The 19,131-nt window shown below is 32.5% G+C and overlaps 1 protein-coding gene across 2 annotated transcripts in view; it reads right to left on the minus strand.

Annotated features, from left to right (window-relative positions):
* The window catches only part of LOC108907976, a 73,692-nt gene that overhangs the window by 4,260 nt on the left and 50,301 nt on the right, over nucleotides 1-19,131 (minus strand). For both annotated transcript variants that reach the window (XM_018711861.2, XM_018711862.2), the window contains exons 2-4: nucleotides 14,839-15,018; nucleotides 1,848-2,072; nucleotides 517-685 (exon numbers count right to left, since the gene is read on the minus strand). In XM_018711861.2, the coding sequence (XP_018567377.1) occupies nucleotides 517-685; nucleotides 1,848-2,072; nucleotides 14,839-14,872 (428 nt within the window). In that variant the 5' untranslated portion in view covers nucleotides 14,873-15,018. The remainder of the gene's footprint in view (nucleotides 1-516; nucleotides 686-1,847; nucleotides 2,073-14,838; nucleotides 15,019-19,131) is intronic.

Here is a 19,131-nt window from a genome sequence, read left to right on the forward strand (position 1 = left end):
CAAACCACTTTTTGTTTTCACGGATCTATTTTCAATTTTATGGAAACGATATAATGGTACAACTCTATCAGGTTTCCTTAATTGGTGGTACTAGTTATAAAACAAACAAACATAATGGATCTGAAAAATTATTATAAAATTTTTAATTATGAATAATACATTTTGATTATGCCTATTTTTAGATACAAGATAATCTTGGCGCCCATTAATGAGCTTTCTAGTCATTCGTAAATGGAGATATCCAAATAAACAACATGATGACAATTTAACATTTGTTAATTTTAATTGATGTGTGCGAATTTTATTAGAATATATATACGTGCCAATTTATGTTTAGTTTTTCAAGAAAAAAAATGTTCAAAGGCTTATGTGTAGGCTGAAGCGTCGTTATGAGATATATTATTTAAGACCCTATAAGTTATATACCTACATATTAATTCAAAAGTTTGTTCGAATTTCTGAATAAATGGTGTCAATAAAAATACAATATTTCAAAAAGTGGCTTTAGCAACTCACCTATACTGCAAAGATGGGTCCATTATGATACAATGCCACCGTAATTTTTCCTTATCTTCTTTTTCTGTTCTTTGAAAACCGTTATAAGTCAAGGGCTTTCCTGATGCTGCCCATTTCCATGCCATTTGCTCCCAGTCGTAAACGCCACCAAGCCATCTCTCCAGTTGAGCTAAAGAATTTATGATTTTATTATAAACGTCTTATTTCTCTAGTAATGCATTTTTTATTCTTGCTTCCATGTGATTATTTGTTACAGAGCGAATGTTAACAATTTTAATAGTTTCCTACTGTTTTTGGTTTAAGTCAATCATCTAGTTCAATTTTTCATAAAATATGTATTAAGCAAGTATTTTTTTTAAGTCTATATTGTACCTTTAAGAGGTTGTCCATTGGTTTTTGATTCAGTATCTAAAACAAAAAGATACTATACCTATATTTTTTGCATGTTAAATTTTGAAGTATTTTAGTCTATTTCCACTGTTTATTCTAAATTTAAAAAAATCATAAATTGAAAATAGCTAATTTTTCGAATAATATGGAAAATATTTAAATTTTTTTATAAATAATAGTAGTAGTTGGCTGCACTCAATTTCCAAAACTGTTATATGTATGTGGAGGCAAAATCTTTCATTGAACAAAACAATTGACGTAAAAAAAATCTCCAATTTAAAATTCCATTTCAGGCAACGACCTTTATTTGCGACATTGAACTTCGATGATAACTACAGATTCCATTGTAATATTTAGCAGATTCTAATTTTAAATGACTCACGATCTTGATTCGCTTCAATTGAAAAACAAAAACGTGGCCAAGGAACTGCGAGAAGCATACTCAATCAATATTTAGCCCGGGTTTAACTGTGAAAAAAAGTCTAGAGAAAGCGAAGAGTAATTACAACTTTTTTTTGAAGTCCTGAGAAAAAAATATTACAGACGTGTTGTGTTCAAATAAAACTAGCAAAAACAGCTGACAAGAATGCAAACACGAGCAGAATAGTAATAACTTTCTGATTTGTATCTCTGAATATATTTCTGTATGAATAAAGAGTAAGGTAACAATTCCAGCAATCTTTTTTATGAGATCTCCAACAAATGGACAATATAATAGGTATAAGATATAATTTATTTACAGTTATGTTAATATTAGTTTCTTTTGTTGTAATAATTGTTAATCATATTATCGAAAGATATACAAAAGTGACAGCACGTTAATTTGAATTTTTTATTATCTTTGTATCACTTGACTTTCAGATACATCAAAAGATCATATGTTATAATAACAATTGAATATATGGAAAATGAGAAGACGAAATTTCCGATTTAAAACTCACCCAATGGTTTCTTGCTGAGGAAATTCCTGATCAGCTTGTCCTGGTTAGAACTCTTGATGACAGCAATATTGCTGTGCATATCACGGCAGTGGAAATGAGCCTCTTGCCACGTGGCAGGCTCTTTGCTGAAGAAGTAACATCTGTGGCCTTGCCTCACAAACTTAGGCGGACAGACGTAGCTCCTCTTTACCGGTCTTCTCTGAGGTAGATCCTGAGCACAGGATACTGGAAAGGATTGAAGAATTAGAACAACACGATATAAAAAAGATTAATAATCACTTTTGTCTATAATATATTTTATGAAGGATATGAATTTTACCAAATTGTTCTTTTATTCACTGCTTACATCATGCAATTGAAAGATTAAAGCATGCTAATGAATTTTTTTAAATATTTGTCGGGGATACTGTTAAACAAGTTTTAAAATAGGAACTGTCGGCCCTAACAACCTGTTCACTAGTTTCCTATCAAAACATTAATAATAATAAAAGCCACATGGCTATGGTTGTTTCATCAATTGAATCATGCCGTTGCTTGCCGGGCTTTCAGTTCCGTTCACAAGGGCATTCCCTTGTGCGTTCCTCTACCCTATCAGTTTACTTTTCCCTAAACATGATCATATAAGGAAGTATTTACAAAAGTTAGATAATGATAGTGTTTCACATATAGGCTAGATTTTAACCCTGAAAGATAACAATTTGGTCCTCTAATTATTTTGGCTATGAAAAGACCAAATTAGGTGGCAGAAAAAGTGCAAATTAAAGGTAACATAATTTTCTTAGGTATTCCATTTGACATATTTGTAACAGTGCAATTTTTAGTGTTCTGTATTTTGTAGCTTAAACTACCACAACACCTATTTATGAAAGGGACACTACATGACTAATAGAAAAATTCCATGGTACTTTCAATTATATTCATCATCGCTGCATATCATTAAGCAACAATTAAGGATTATTTATATGCAAAAACTGTATGAACCGCCGACCGCCTCAAGACGGTTATATAAGTTGACGTGCATAAACACGACAGAGTAGTCATTTACATAATCGGGCAAAAAGAAGAGAACGAGCTATCTGTTCCTCAGCCCATTATCACTCTGACGGTGATGTTCATATATTAAGCTCTTTATATAGCGTGCATTTTATCATAAGGAAATGTGTGGTATAATTAACGACATACGACAGGGGTAATTGCTTTGAAATCTTTTCAGCGGTCATCTTAAGAACATTCTATTAACACAAGGTGGTACAAAAACCGCCTAAACAATGTAAGACCGTTACATAATATTTAATAAGACTGAAGCGTAAAGCCATAGAAATGAATCATATTGAAACGTAAATACGAGTAAATCAATAAGGCACAAAACCAGAAGTATTGTATCTTGTTTTTTAAATTAAATTGCTTCAACTTTCCTAATCTGTCACGAATTTACTTCTAGCGTTATTTTATTTGAATTTTATTGAATTTCGATTAATTATATTGAATTTCTATTAAATTTCAATAGAAAATTATTGAAATCTTATTGAAATCATTAAACAATAATAATACCTACTATTAAATAATTATCGAATTTCTGTCCTATAAATAAGTTCAAAATAATTGTATCGTACTGTATTTTTCAGAGGAATAGGTATCCAGCAATATATTTTTATAGATTTTATTACACAGTTTGTCTAAATATAAATTAACGCAAAAACAACAGACTTTCCTCCATTTTAACGCAGATTTTCTATAAAAATGGACTTAGTTTGAAACTCAAATCACTTTTTGTTGTAAAGCAATTTGTAATTTGCCGCTTTTGAATACGTGGCATCATAAATTACAAATTTTAGTCCATTTTATAACAAATCTGCGTCAAAATGGGGGAAAGTCTGTGCATTGATTCATATTTAGACAAACTGTGTAATAAAATCTATAAAAATGTATTCCTGGTTGCCTATAGAGTCCTCAGATTCCAGTTCAAATGCTTTTGTACTGCAATTAGATGTTTACTTCAAATTGAAATAAAATTAGCATTTTTTTTTATTGAAATATTAAAAAATTCCTATATCTGAACCATTTGATTTAAATTCGATATCATCATTCCGTTTTTCTTTTTACAATTGTTATTAGAATTTAGTCCCAATTTCTCTAACTTTGTATATCGAATCAATGTCAAGAGTATAAATATAATAATATACGTAGTATCTTTGCTCGATTTTATATACAGGGTAGTCTGTAATGACTGGGCTATATACTAACTGCAGATTGTAGACATCTAAAATATAGAATTTAATGAAACTTGCCTTAGTAAAATGTTGCTGGTTTGCGATGTAAAGTTTTATATTAAATTTTAAAAATTAATTTTTTATAAGGAGTCGGAATATATATATATACTTAATTTTTAAATATCTTTTAAAGAGCGCTAGTTATGCACTGTTGCATAGTTATCTTTCATCGCAACATTTTTATGCAAAGCCCTCTTTAGATTTTGAATACATTATTATTTTTAAAGGAAAAAGGTAGGTATATTGTTTAATATCGAAAAAGCGCTTCGCTTTCGAGATATTACCACTTTAATGTTGACGACGAGGGTTTTCGACTACTACTAATCTAATCTATGTAGGCTTTGACTTTGCCTTTCGTAGCCGACGCTAATGGGGATACATAAAAAGCAAACTATTTATTTATTTATTTTATTTTATACGTCAAAATATATAGTCAAAGATGCCTTACTAAAATATACTATATACTTATGATAAACGAATAAAACCAGTAATAATAATGACAACTATTAATTTAATAACTGGGCGTGCCTTCCCCTGGGAATTTTCCACTCCTTGGACTTAACTTCGATGGTCGACCTCGTTCTCGTCGTGATTGCTGCTCATGGGGTTCGTCGTAGTGGTTTTCGGCCTTTTGCCCACTGTCACCAGAGCGACTTCCATACCCTGGGGGAGACGCACGGTTGGTGGCACCTCTGTAACCGCCGGTTGCAACCACTGCCGCTGCAATATCCGCTGGGCGGGCGTCACTACCGGCAACGGCTGGGGTTCGCGTACTGCCGGCCTCTTGCCGCCACGTTGTTTCATACCACGCTTCAATCCCATCGTCGTTAATGCTTAAGAATTAACACAACACAATCGACCACGAAACCATTTTTTTTATTTGCAAAACAATTTGCCACTTCAGACTGAACGGAGACACACGTCTGCATCAGGCGGAGGTAAAGAGGAAAAGAATTTCGATGGCATCTCTATTCTCTAGCGTAGCTCGTCGCTACCTCTCTGTCCGTCTTAACCTGCGCGGTGGTTCTGCGCAGCTTAGTTTCTTCTACGGGCACTTCCACATCACGCGTCTGAGTTTGCCGCTGCTGCCATCCTTCTCTTTATACCTATACTTCGTTTCGAATAAGGAATATATGTATACTTCGTTTCGACTAAGGATGCACGGCTATATTTGTTTTTTTTCTTGTAACGCACTTATTAATTAATGTGTGTACTTTTGAATTTTGTAACAAGGTTAAAGTCTGGCGCTATTCAATTTATTTTTTTATTAATTCATATCACTGATACACGTATTAAAATCAACTTTTGTATTTTCGTTTCATTTATTTTTCTCATTACAATTTTATTACTATAGCTATTATAAAGCCTTAACCTTAATTACGTCTACATTGGAGTATTCATTTTTTAAGACCAGTTCATTACGGAGAACCTTGTTTGGTTTATATTCTGAATTCAGTAACATACAGGGTGGCCCAATAGTGTGACAAAGTTCAATATCTCCCTTATTATAAAGATTTGAAAAGAAATATTTAATAGGAGTGATGTAATTAAAAAATTTCACATTTTAAAATTGGGGCGGAGCATCTTTAAGGTGGTTTTACTTAAATGGAACACTCTGTATATTTTTACAAATTTGTATTCTACAGAAAATTATCTTTTCAGCGATGTGCTTGTTTTTTGTATTCGATGCAGCGATGCCAAATTATTTGAAAAAATGAGATAAAGTTTTGAGTCATTATAATTGCCAGTATCGGCAAGTAATAAAACTATCTCAATTTTGATATAAACAAAATTTAATTCCTTTATAATTATGTAATCAAAGTATCTCAAGAGTTATTATTAAATACAACCGTGTTATACAGGGTGAGGCGTGTATAATCTATAAAAATTAAACTACAGCTTCCTAACGATATTTGTAATAAAAAACGAATACGAAAAAGTTCTATTTTTGCGGTTTTTTTTTCGTAAATTAATGTTCAATTATGGATCAAAATATTTTCTCTGGAACGGCCCTGTCCGTGTGCTGTACGATGAGTTACGTGCTGCACACCAGCCGCGTAAACAAATCATCGTCAATTTTTGGGGAATTTTTCAATGCAAAAGTACAAACTAAGAAAAATAGATATTTAAAAAAAACTGATATTTTCTTATTATAATAATTAATAGTAATTACTGTCATAAATGCATTGTTGTTACTGCAAGAGTTCGCAAGCGTAAGCATCTGCAGTTGCCCATTGCGTGCACTAACATTAAAATATGGAACAAAATGAAATAAAACTTACCATTTCTAGAGAAAATGTTGAAATTGATCCTAATTTGCTCCGATACAAGCATGGCACCGACGCACCCAATTTTGGCGAATATTTTCCCAAATTCCAGAGGTATCCCCCTAATTGTGTCAGCAGCTTCAAATATACGGTTTCGCAATTCTTCCACCGCACCGTAGCAATTGGAGTATCGTAAACCAATGACTTCAAGTGACTCCAAAGATAAAAATCTATTGGGGTTAGACCGGGCGACCGAGGTGGCCACGACACAGGACCAAAGCGTCCAATCCATCGCTGAGGAAATATTTCATTCAAAAGTATCGTTACTTCTCGAGTACTGTGTGGAGGAGCCCAATCTTGAAGATAAAACATGCGTGCCCGAACTTGTAATGCCACATCGTCCAGTAATTCAGGCTAACGGTTCTCCAAAAAGTCAGCATATGTTAGTCAATTTAGCCGTCCTTCAAAGAAATAGGGACCCACAAGTACATCGCCTATTATGCCAGCCCAAACATTTACCGAGACCCGATATTCAAAATGAGTTTCCCTAATCGCGTGAGGATTTTCATCGGCCCATATGTGCATATTATTGAAATTCACTTCATCGCGGGTAAATGTCGCCTCATCTGTTACACAAACATAAGCAGGAAAGTCTACTTGATTGGCACATTGCCGTAAAAATCATCTGCAAAAACGCATTCGTTGATCACAATCCGGAGGTAAAATCTGTTGAGCTGGTTGCAAATGATAGGGGTGCAACAGCTGGCGCCTTAACATGCGATGTACGGTACGAGATGAGGTTCCTACTTGCTCTGCGAGTCGTCGAGTACTAATTGTGGGGTCTTGGTTAAGATTTTCCAACACTACATTTTCAACATTAAGGTTCACTTGCTGACCACGTTCCTCTCCTCGAGGAATAACACTTCTCGTATCTCGCAGCTGCTCAACGCACTGTAGGACTGTATTTACAAATGCGGAATGACGTTGTGGCCATCGTTCCTGGTACAACCTAGTCGCCGAGAGCGCATTTTTTCCGACTGCACCATACACTAACACCATATCGACACGTTTGGAAATAGTAAATGCATCGTATTCTCGGTTCATTGTAAAACTAGTTTGTGCACAAACTAAAATATTAAACAAAGTAAGAAATAAGAATCTCGTTTTTAATGTAATGGGCACACTATTCTTATCTTTTACTTGTTTATAAAAATTACATTGTCACTATCGTGGAATTACAAAATAAAAACTTTTGTCTGGAATCTTTCACTTTTTAACACTGATGGGTCGATGGACGTTACTTAATATTAAATAGTTAAGTGAATAATGAATTCAATACAAATACAAAATCAGTTGTCTGCACAAATTTTTTGACAATGTAACCTAACCTTCTTTTAGTATTACTAGTATAAGATTATACTGACTTAAATTATAAGATTGCATAAGTTTTTTATAAATAGCACAGGGTAGGCCTTTATTTTCGTTGAATAATTGACAGAAAAAACGCGAAGATAGAACTTTTTCGTATAAGCTTTTTCTATTTCAAATATCATCAGGAAGCTGTAGTTTAATTTGTATAGATTGTACACGCCACACCCTGCATTTGGCTGCATTTAGAGGCAATTTGTTTGCACACGAGTTATTAAATGTCAAAATACTACGTTGTAAGTTTTCACAATCGTTTTGACTGTGTATACACAAATAAATACAAATGGGGACATTAAGATTATTTTAAACCATTATTCACTAGCGTTTTCTTAATATTTGTCACTTTCGCGCCAATATTCGACGAAATGGCGGATGCGCCCAGTTTGACCCAGTTAGAATAAAACCGCTAATTAAGCGGTGCCGCAATATTTTCTCGCCGTAAAGGGATCATGAATGAAAGGCTGAGTCATCCTCGATCTGAAGCCACCAGACGTTTAATTTGCTTCGATGGTAATTGCACACAGCGCATATAATAACTAGTCGGTAAAGTGTGTGTGGGTAGATTATAAATATGAATAAACGTTATCGTAAATTTATTACTTGTCATTCGTATTCATTTACAACTACCCAAATGAGATGCAATATTTTGCAGGCGTAGGTGGCACATTAGGTGCATGTAAAGTGCCTAGGTCAATAAAATACAGGCAGTATTTACAGGGAGGACCAATGATTGCAAATGATGTGCGTAAAGGTTGTTTAATACCAAATATTTCCTTCGAATACCTTAATATCTACACGAAATTATACAATACATTTTTGTTGTTATAAAGTCGATAGTGCTAAGTTTCACAGCGTAACAACAGTCAAAGTGGTTCGCATTTATTCACAATCTTGAATGCTGTAAGATGCTGCCCAAAATAAAAGTTAAATAACTTCAAAAACTTGAGTAAAAGTTACATAACTTCAACTTTCATGTGTGACTAAAATAACCATCTATGTACAAGGTGGGCCAAATTCTACACATTTTGGGGGTTTTTCGTATATTTCGAAAAAATTTCAAAAATATCTGAATGGAAAGAAAACCGCATTTCGATAGCTTAATTCATATAAAATATTAAACGCTCGATTAAAGGTGTTTTATTCAGGTTTTTGGGCTGCATTGAATAGCGCATGCAATATTTTTATATAACTTCTGTTTTTTCCATTACAATTTAAACATTCTTTTGTATAACACTATAGAGGGTCATTCAGTCACAATGTCATTAATTTTAAGGGAAAAATGGGTAAAATACGAATACACCGAAGAAAATATTTTCAAATCATTATTTAAACCCCTTTTCCGACCTCTCCTGACCGCTGACCCACAAAGATTTATCGAGAGTGAATTTTGATCTACAGTATTATTCGGTCATTAACCTAGCTTTCACTGCATTTTTAATCTGTAGTTAACGACAAGGAATAAACATATCTTTTTACCTAGACACATGAATAAATAAGATTTTTTTTACGTTTTAAATATTAACAAGTATTATTTATTTGTTAATGATAACAAATGTATAATGATAATAATTGTTTTCGAATGTTAGGTTATTACAATTGAGTATTTTTATTATTGTTATCTTATAATTGAATATGAGTTTTCAGTAGTGCGTACAATTAGATAGTCAGTTTGTAATATGTATATCTAGTGACTTGCTGCTTTTCAATAGCAACATTCAAGACAACTGAGGAAATCAGCTGTTTCTCTTCAATGTTCGAACGCTCTGGGGTCCGCCGGCGCGTTCTCGGTCAGGGCGCCGAATTAGCGGGGTAATTTGCTTATTTTTTCAAAGGTTGAGTAATTTTTGTTTGCAATTTTCTGTCTTTCCGAATACCTGGATAAAAATTAATGACATTATTACTGAATCACCCTGTATATATTTTTGCAATATTTTTTAATCGGCGTCTCAAATTTTTTCCAAAAGTTTGTTTTGTAATTCAATTGTTTCTTCATCCAATTAAGTATGCCATCGATGTATTTGACCATAGAACGAAAACAAATCATGACATACAGGTACACTGAATTGGATCATAAATCAATTATTGAATTATATTATACAGGGTGATTTACAACTTATCCAAAAAAAATTTGGGAATAGATGCGGCATGAGAAGTGGAGTCAATATATTAAAAAAAAATTGTAAAATCTTTATAACGAGCGTTCAAATAAAAACGTGGTCAAGTTGGTTCTGAAAATTTGGACGTAGGGCGTAGCGTATAGCAAATGAACTTAAACGTCATCTGTCAAAGCGCTACATCGCCGCTATCAATTTAAATATTTTCGTTTTCTCAAGAACAAAAAGTGTTTATCATAGAGTCCTACTTTAGAAATGGACGCAAGATTGATGGAATATGGAAGTATTCTATTGAGGAATGTTTCATAGAATTTCAAAATCAATTTCCCGGCGTTGTTGAGTACAAAATTTTTCAAAGTGCAGTTCAGCGTTGTGTTAATGTTTTTCGTGAAACGGGCAGTGTAACAAGAAAAGAAGGAAGCGGCCGACCTAAAAAGCGGACTGAAGAATTAAAAGAAAATGTCCAACAAATAATGGAAAATGCGCCAAGAACTTCTGTACGTGTTTTATCACAAATGGTGGGAGTATCAGTCGGTACCTGCCACACAGTGTTAAAAAAAGATTTGCGTTTGTTCTCCTATCGTTTAACTTGTCAGCAAGAACTTCATGAAGTTGATTTTCCGCGACGGGCTGTATTTTGTGAATGGTTTTTAAACAACTACGGTGAACTTCATAATATCACCTTTTTTTCTGATGAAGCCTGGTTTCATTTAAGTGGTTACGTAAACTCACAGAATATGAGAATGTGGTCTTCTGAAAAACCAGATAACTTTTTTGTCGAGGGCCCTCTACACGCTCAAAAAATTGGAGTTTGGTGTGCTCTCAATCGAAGGAGGATTTATGGACCTATTTTTTTTAATGGTACTCTTACTGCGCAAAGGTATAGAGAAGAAATTATCGCTCCTTTTGTTAACCAGCTGGAAGAAAACGAAATTACAAACTTTTACTTTCAACAAGATGGCGCAAGGGCACATACGGCAGGCGAGACGATGAATATGTTGAGGGAAGTTTTCCAAAATCGACTAATAAGTCTCAATGCTGAACATGAATTTCCACCGAGGTCATGTGATATTACGCCGTGTGATTTCTTTTTGTGGCCTTACCTTAAAAACACTATTTTTGAACTGCCTATTCCTGATTTAAACCATCTGCAGGCTCGACTTATAGACAAGATTCGTGAAATTAACAATACCCCGAGCATCTTAGAAAATGTCTTTAATTCTTTGAGGAACAGGTGTGAAAAGTGCTTGGAACAAGGAGGGGGACACTTTCAGCAGCTGTTTTAATTTATTGTTATAACAAGGAGGGGGACACTTTCCGCAGCTCCGTTAATTGTTTGTTATTGTTATCACTATTATTCTTTAAAATAAAGTTATATAGTCATTAACGTTATTGAAACTGACAGCTGCTATACTTACAGCTCGTTGAGAAATGAGGTTAAATTGGTCGCTATAAGCTACTCCCTACGTCCAATGTGTCAGAGCCAACTTCGACCACGTTTTTTTATTTGAACGCTCGTTAGTTTCCGAGAAAATTATTGAAGTTGTAGTACATTGAACCATTACATAGCTGGACAACTGTAGTCTCTAGCGTCATTCGTATTACGCGTGGAAAGCCACGTGGCCTCAGCGAATACTGAAATCCGATTTTACAGTCGTCATTGCGTTAGTGTTTACCTGTTATCTGTGGTGTTTACAATAGCTTTTATTTAGTGTCAAAAATGGCTTGTGTGTACAGCAACTCGGAGTTGATGGATATCGTTTTAATTTATGGTGAAGCAAGACAACATTTTTTATTATGGTGAAGCATTTGTGTTATGATGTTAGTTTGTAGAAACTGAGTAAACGGTCCCAAATGTGTTTACACATCGATGGATAAAATTTTGAACAGTTGTAACATTAGGTATGTCAAATTATTTTATTATTTAAAACCATAAATTAATTTTATTAATTAATAAAAACAATAAAGCAGTTGAATTTACTGATATAAAATAGATGCTATAAAATTATATTTATTTCTTTCCTTGCAAAAGTTTTTGTCGGTTTTTATCACACTTGGTCGCCATGCCGGTCGCATTGTGGGAGGTCAGGTTTTACAGTGGACCAATCTCCAGTGCCGTGCAGAAGTGTATTTTTAAATCATTTTCGAATTGCCCTTTTTAATTTTTTCTTTATAAAATTGTATTTGTAAGAGTCTCCTATACATACAAAAAATTTTTTTGGATAAGTTCTGAATCACCCTGTATATTATATACACTTTTCCTTAAATATGTTTTTGTGTAAATATCATTTATAATACATTGTGTCTAAGGAAATTAATTTTAAAAATAAAAAAATATGTTGTTACATCTCTTTTTCACTATGTATTATAACAATGTAATAAATAATGTTAAAGATACCAGGGTTCTTTTTCTGCTGTATTTCAGCATTTATATTCCGATTAATATATCATTATCAATAAAATCTATGGGACATTATACATACGCCATAATATGGTTTACATTATAATAATAATAATATTGCTATTTTAATTACTATTTCCCGTAGGCATTTAGATAATGTAAAAAAAAATAAGTAAACAAAGTCCTACTTCATTTAAGTCAAGTTGAAACTATATCCTTGAACTTTCCACAATCCAGTTTTTCAGGTTGAAATAGATAACCCTGAAAATGGCAATATTATTCAAATATTTAATCTTTTACGATTCATATCTCGACTTGAAAGATAATAAAGAAGTTAACAACATTATAGTTAACATGTCTTTATATTTGAAGGTTTTTTATATACACCTAATATTTTTATGGATTGTAGATTCTGATATTTTATGTTTGACAAGCTAATGGTTCCTAGGCAATTTGACTACCTATTAAAAGAAGCAAATTTTATTATAAAGGTAATCCAATTTGCAACGGTATTGTGTTTTATTCGAATAAGTACCTAAATAATTGTAAATCTTATTTAATGATAACTTGCGTTATGTAAGAAATGCTTAAATAAATATCAGTAACAAAAAGTTGGAGATGAAAACAATTACCCAGTCAATGAACTGTAGTTTTTTCTTTAGGTACATTTTACATTAATTTTCTCTATAATTTTATTCTACCGTTAAATAAAGTAACGCAATTAAAGTTAAGGTCATGTCAAAGAATGAATCATTATATAATATGTAATTATTGATATACTGCAAAAAATACTGAGTAGAAAGAAAAGAAAGAAAAAGAAATACTCAATGAAAATTTGTTCATTCAAAATCAACACAATCTTTTGTTAAAATGACTACACGCCCATTTGTATTGAAATAAAGAGTAAGTAAATAATAATTGAAATGAATAAAATTGTACAAATTTTGAATGGTTATTTCTAACAATATGTTTTGACAGAAAAAATCGATGATAAAAACTAATTAAATGTGTTTTATTAGAGCCCAGAATAAAAAAAATGCTATTGAAAACGTGCGTATAGTAAATTTAACCCAGTAAGGTTCAAAACGCATTTTCGAGGGGGTATCTTTGAACCACAGGCACCATTGCAACCGGGCGAGGAGTCAAATCAAACCTGCTAGTCTTTATGTTTTTAGGGACCACGAAAACAGACTTCCAAGTTGAAAAATAGCTAAATTTTTTCCCATTTCCAATATTTATACCGGAAGCATTGGATGCAACCAGTTGCAGAGGCCATTAGGGAGTGCCTCAGAGGATTACCTACCATTACCTGAGAAGCGGAATTAGATTCAATAAGAACCGAAATAAACATCAGGGCGGATCTAGGAGTTCTAATAGCTGGTCCGCCCACAGAGTCTAACCCGAGAACAACAAGAGTATGTTAAAGATTCCTAGCTATGGCTAAGGAAGTGGAAGGTAATTCTGTAACAGGTCAAAGCATAACAACAAAAAACCATCGTACGGTAAATATATCCGTCATTTAGCCATCAATATTCGATGTTGCTCTTACCGCTTGGAAGTAGACGAAATAAAGTCTTATTTTGTGTGTTTTTGTTAAATTTTTTTAAATTTTTTGTTGTTTGTTTTTTAGTTGTTTCAAATTTATTTAGTTGTTTTTTATTTTTTTCTTCATTCATCTATTTTTTATATTTTCTTTTATCCCGTGTATTGGAATTTCATTACTCGGCCCGAAATTTTCTAATTTCGGCCATTTTTGAACAAATTTTGCAGATGAAAGTATTCGGAATCGAAAGAGGAAGTTCTGGATTTTTTTAGAGCCTATCGATTTGGTCAAAATCTCTTTTTTATCTCTTAAGATTTTCCGAGAAAACCCGCTTTTTTCGAGTAAAACCGTCGTAAATATCTGATTTTTCGGTTCAGCCGCCATTTTGAGTTATCAAGTGACTAATTAATGTTTTTTTTTTAATTCTGTGGGCACCCCTTGAAAGAACATCCCCAAAAACGTAGAGTCGAGCAGGTTTGATTTGATACTTCCGATTTTAACTTTTTATTTATCTTATGTTTGTGTTACGTGGTGTTACTGTTTGTGTTACCACGTGTTACTATGTATATTTTTGTAAAATGTATTTTTAATCTAGGTTAATTATGTGATATAATATTTGTATTATTCTAATTATGTAATTGGGTTTCTCCTGCAGGTAGTGTATTTAAAAAATGGCATTTTTTTAATTTTACTTTCTAGTTATAAACTATTTGATCATCTCTAAATTTCTTTGAACTCAAAAGTTTATTGCTAAAACCAGACGATTGGCAAACCTTCTACAGCACTGGAAATAGCCGCTCATAAACCACCGTTAGTTTTTATCGCCGTCGATTTTATGTCATGTTTAGTCTTTGAATGCACGGCTTCAACTCAACAATTTAGCATTGTTTATTTACCCGAGGGTCTTATTACAATTGCATCTGCAAGCGATCTATAGAATGCGTAAACATCGATAAATTGTTACTTACGTGCTAAAATTGTAACAATAACGAGGAGTTTCATGTTCAAAACAGGCCTACTTATGATATCAACATGAACTCGCTACAAAGTGCATTGTTTTCCAAGACCAAGGACAATTTTACCACTACGGAAGTCGAAGACCATTACACTTGATACTTGAGGTTCTTCACATGCTTCGATATGCAGTTCTGTAACAAAGAGAAGAGATCAGTATATTTTGATAGAATATTTACATGAAACTGCAATAGAGATTTGTTTTCTGTACAACTAAGTGTTACTAGAATAATAAGCAATAAATTATACATATAATTATATTGAAAGTATCCTTAAAGTATTTTCATTTATATTACACATTAATTAATAAAGACAAATTTCATTTAGTAATAAATTCATAATAAACTTTTTTAATTGAAACTTGAATAGAAAGTATACACTTTTCATGGAGCCACCCTTATATCTTTACTCAGTTGGTAATAAAAATTTAGAGTAGAAATCGGTCTACCCCTTAAATTTACACATCTTTCGCAACAAAAAATACATGACAAAAGAGTACATAAATGAAAATAATATAACAACTTTAAATAAGTAAATGATTTTGACTAAGTGTTTTCATTAAACAAACTTCCTTTTCTATGCATTTTTCAATCCTTTTATTACTTTTCTTCTTTCTTATTTCTCGTTCATTATCCAATTCTGCTTAATTTTATTTTCTATATCCTCTATAATGCGAAATCTATCCTTATAAACTTTTTTCTTAACAGTGCTACATAAATAGATATAACTATTTAGTGATTTAATATTGTATGTTTGTTTCTTCTTTGGCCATATATTATTTGATGCAAATATTTTCAATAAACCTAACAATATTAGTAGCATTTACACACATACACTGATTTTTTTCAAAGGTTAGATAAAAAAAAGTTTCTCGTAATCTGATGCTGCCTTAATACAAAAAGTAAAGGGGAAAAGTTTATCTAACTTCGAGGGTTTTTAAATTAAGATTGGGGCAAAAAAAAAGAACAAAATGTTTGGAAACCTATATATTGAGCACCTTTAAAGACGATTTCTTCAAATTTGGTACAGAGAAGTTTCAATAATGTCGAATTAGAATAGATTATTTGACACTAAAAAAACGCCAATATAATTTTTTTTAAGGTCCTCCCCATTTTAATTTTAAAACCGAACTCCTGTGAATAAAATTAAATATGGTTATATTAGAATAATCGTTATATTAGTAATTATTTCGCATTGAAAAATTAAAATTTTTCAGTTTAATGTAAGATGTAAAAACGAGAAATTATGAAACTCTTGCTTATATTTATAGAAAATGCCATACAATATATTTTCATTCGATTTTCCATTATAACTCGTTTTGTGAATAAATAATGTTTTATCTTTTTTCTCAAAAACAATTTTAGTTAGAAAAATCTACATGATAGGGATAGGTATACTAATGAAACACCACTATAATATTGTCCATATTTTCTTACCTACGGGGGTCCGATAAATTAACAATTTTTCGTTTTCTAGATATTGTAAATTTCAATATGTTAATTAGTTTTTTATGAAAATTTAATGCTTTTAACAGTTGGTATCTGTAATTATTCCTTTTCTGTTCAGTAAAGCAAGACATTTGTTCGGCATATAATAATAACTAATAATTTAAATGCACTAATTTTGAAAGAAATTTGTTAAAAATTTTATTCATTATTGTTCGATTTAGGAACATTTTTTTCAACTGTCGAATAAACTTAACTGTGGATTAAATTTATGTCTGTCACTTTCTTAGGTACATGTCTTTTATGACACAGATATAGATTTAATTGGTACGTAAAAAAACCTATACCTAATGTATTTTTCAGCTTTAAAACTTTATATACTTAATACATAATTAGAAATCGGAAATTTTAGGGCGATAGTGATGTGGTACAGGGTTGATTGTAGGCCGGGCTCTCTTTTTTATAATAAACAAAAAGGAATATTGTCTATTTTTCTACACTAAACGCTTCATATGGAACTTACCACAAAATATACAGATATAGTACGTAATAATAGGTATCAGCAAAAGTTAACAAAATAATAATTTCTTGCTCATAAGTAGCAAGTAGCTCATAAAGCGATTCTATTAACAGTTGCCTTAAGTGTTCCGCGATTAATCGTCTCCGGCGATCCGTAAATACCCATTTCAAAAACGAAAATGACCGTTCAACATTTACCGAGGTTACAGGAGCATATCTAAAATAGTATAAGTTTATAAAAGATACTATTTTTACTAATCAATTACTTCTCATTTTAGTAATCTTACTATCCGCGTCATTATACAATAACATATGCATGTCTGTCTCTGATCTGCAGCTTCTCATCGATCAATTTATTCCATACGTATCTAGCGGCACCCTAATGCCCGCTCTGTCGGTCTGGCGTGCCGGTGATCAATCCAAGTTTACTGAGGGAAGTTAAATAAATTCGACATATTCATCTTAGGAGATAAAAAATATAACTTTGTTATCGTGCTTTTGGGTATGAAATAATCCAAGAATCAACCTCCACAGAAGTTGACATAAATCTATAACATCCTGTATAATAAAAGCATAATAATAATATATGTTTAATAAATTATATCCTCTCACATCTTACTTCAACAATATTTGTTCATAAACATAAGCATTGCTACTAAAACAATTGAAGTAGTGTTAGTTATTTGTTGAAACTCTTAATGAATATTTATTTTTGCTGTTGTACAAATAAAGAAAACCGTCAATATTTATTTATTTGCTAACTATTAGAAGAGCGATGAATGAAGGAAAGTGTTTAGAAAAACAATTAGGGCCAACCCAAGTAAAAGTTCTTAAGTTCTTCAGCCGATCCCAAACACGACATAAAATTATGTACACAGTAATTGAAATTTGAATAACCGAACTTAAGCGTATGTGCACTTTTAAATTGAGGTTCAGTGTCAATATAGTCATGTATATTAATTTACGTTCCATATCAAACCGACAGTTTCACATTTAAATAAATAAACTCGTAAGTACCATGCATTGAGACATCAATTAATGTCACTGCTTGTTTGTTTATAACTAATATTTAATTCTGGACGTGACTGCATTGAGGTTGGGTGATGCACTTTGCTGCTTGGTCTAAATCGAATGTCGTAAACGACAATCAAACTAGGCAATGCACGTAGCGCAGATGATGCTGCAGCTACATTGTTGTCAGTGACTTCAACGCGTCGAGCTATGAAAATGGTACTACCCTCATTTAGTTACCACACGGAAGGTAGTGGAACAAATATTAACCTAGCCATGACAGAAACAAAAGACAGTATGCTGCCTATTACAGTTCAATAGTTAAGTGACAACTTTTTCATATATGTGTGTCAAATTTGAATTTAATTCGTTAATCATTTTCTGTTTTATGAACAGAATAAGTGAGATATAAGGTATAACAAAGTGTTACATCTATGGTTACTGCTACACATGGTCAAACTGGTAGATAATGACCTGCTATTTCGCAGGTCTATAAACGTAAATGCTGTATCGAAACTAGGCGAAACAATTTTTAGCTAATATTGCGGGAAACAACTGTCCTGCGCACTAATGCCCAAATTAGCATTGAATTACTTCCTCTATATCTAGTAAACAACTAGGATCACTTGTCGCAAAATCACCAGATATATACCGGTTTTAATCTTGTTAGTGCTCATCAGTACGCCACAGGTGATTAAACTGACGAAAGATTCAGCTATTTTTGTCTTAACTGCAGACAAAAAATGCACGTATAATTCATTGCTAGTCAAGGATTAATCCACAGAGTAGTTTTTTCCCGCAATACTATCAGTTGAAAATTGTTTCGTCTAGTAACGGCACTGATCTTACTTTCATAGCATCTGCGAAATAGTAGGCCACTTCAGTCATTTTGGCAGTATTGACAGTCTATGCACTGAGCATTAGTGTTTAATTATGTTTAAAATTAGCTGTCAAAATGCCTAATTAAACAAACCTCACGGCGAATAGTGTGGAAATTTGCTTTTTAGTAACTTTTCGTTTAAAAATAAGATTTGACAACAATGCACACTCCAGTTCCCAATACTCTGCGACTAAAAGCGCGCTGTAGTTTGAAGTTACGCTAGCTTGTCCAGGGGCGGGGTAAGAAAATTACAAGAAATGGATAATAAAAATTAAGTGTTCACAACGGAATTTCAAAAAATAAACTATTGATACATGTTTCTAAAGGTCTAAGGAAGCCTCTGTAGAAATATGACTCCTACTTAAAGTTACACCCTGTATAATCATATGTTT

This window comes from Anoplophora glabripennis, unplaced genomic scaffold (assembly GCF_000390285.2).
Source record: "Anoplophora glabripennis isolate ALB-LARVAE unplaced genomic scaffold, Agla_2.0 scaffold256, whole genome shotgun sequence".
Lineage (NCBI taxonomy): Eukaryota > Metazoa > Arthropoda > Insecta > Coleoptera > Cerambycidae > Anoplophora > Anoplophora glabripennis.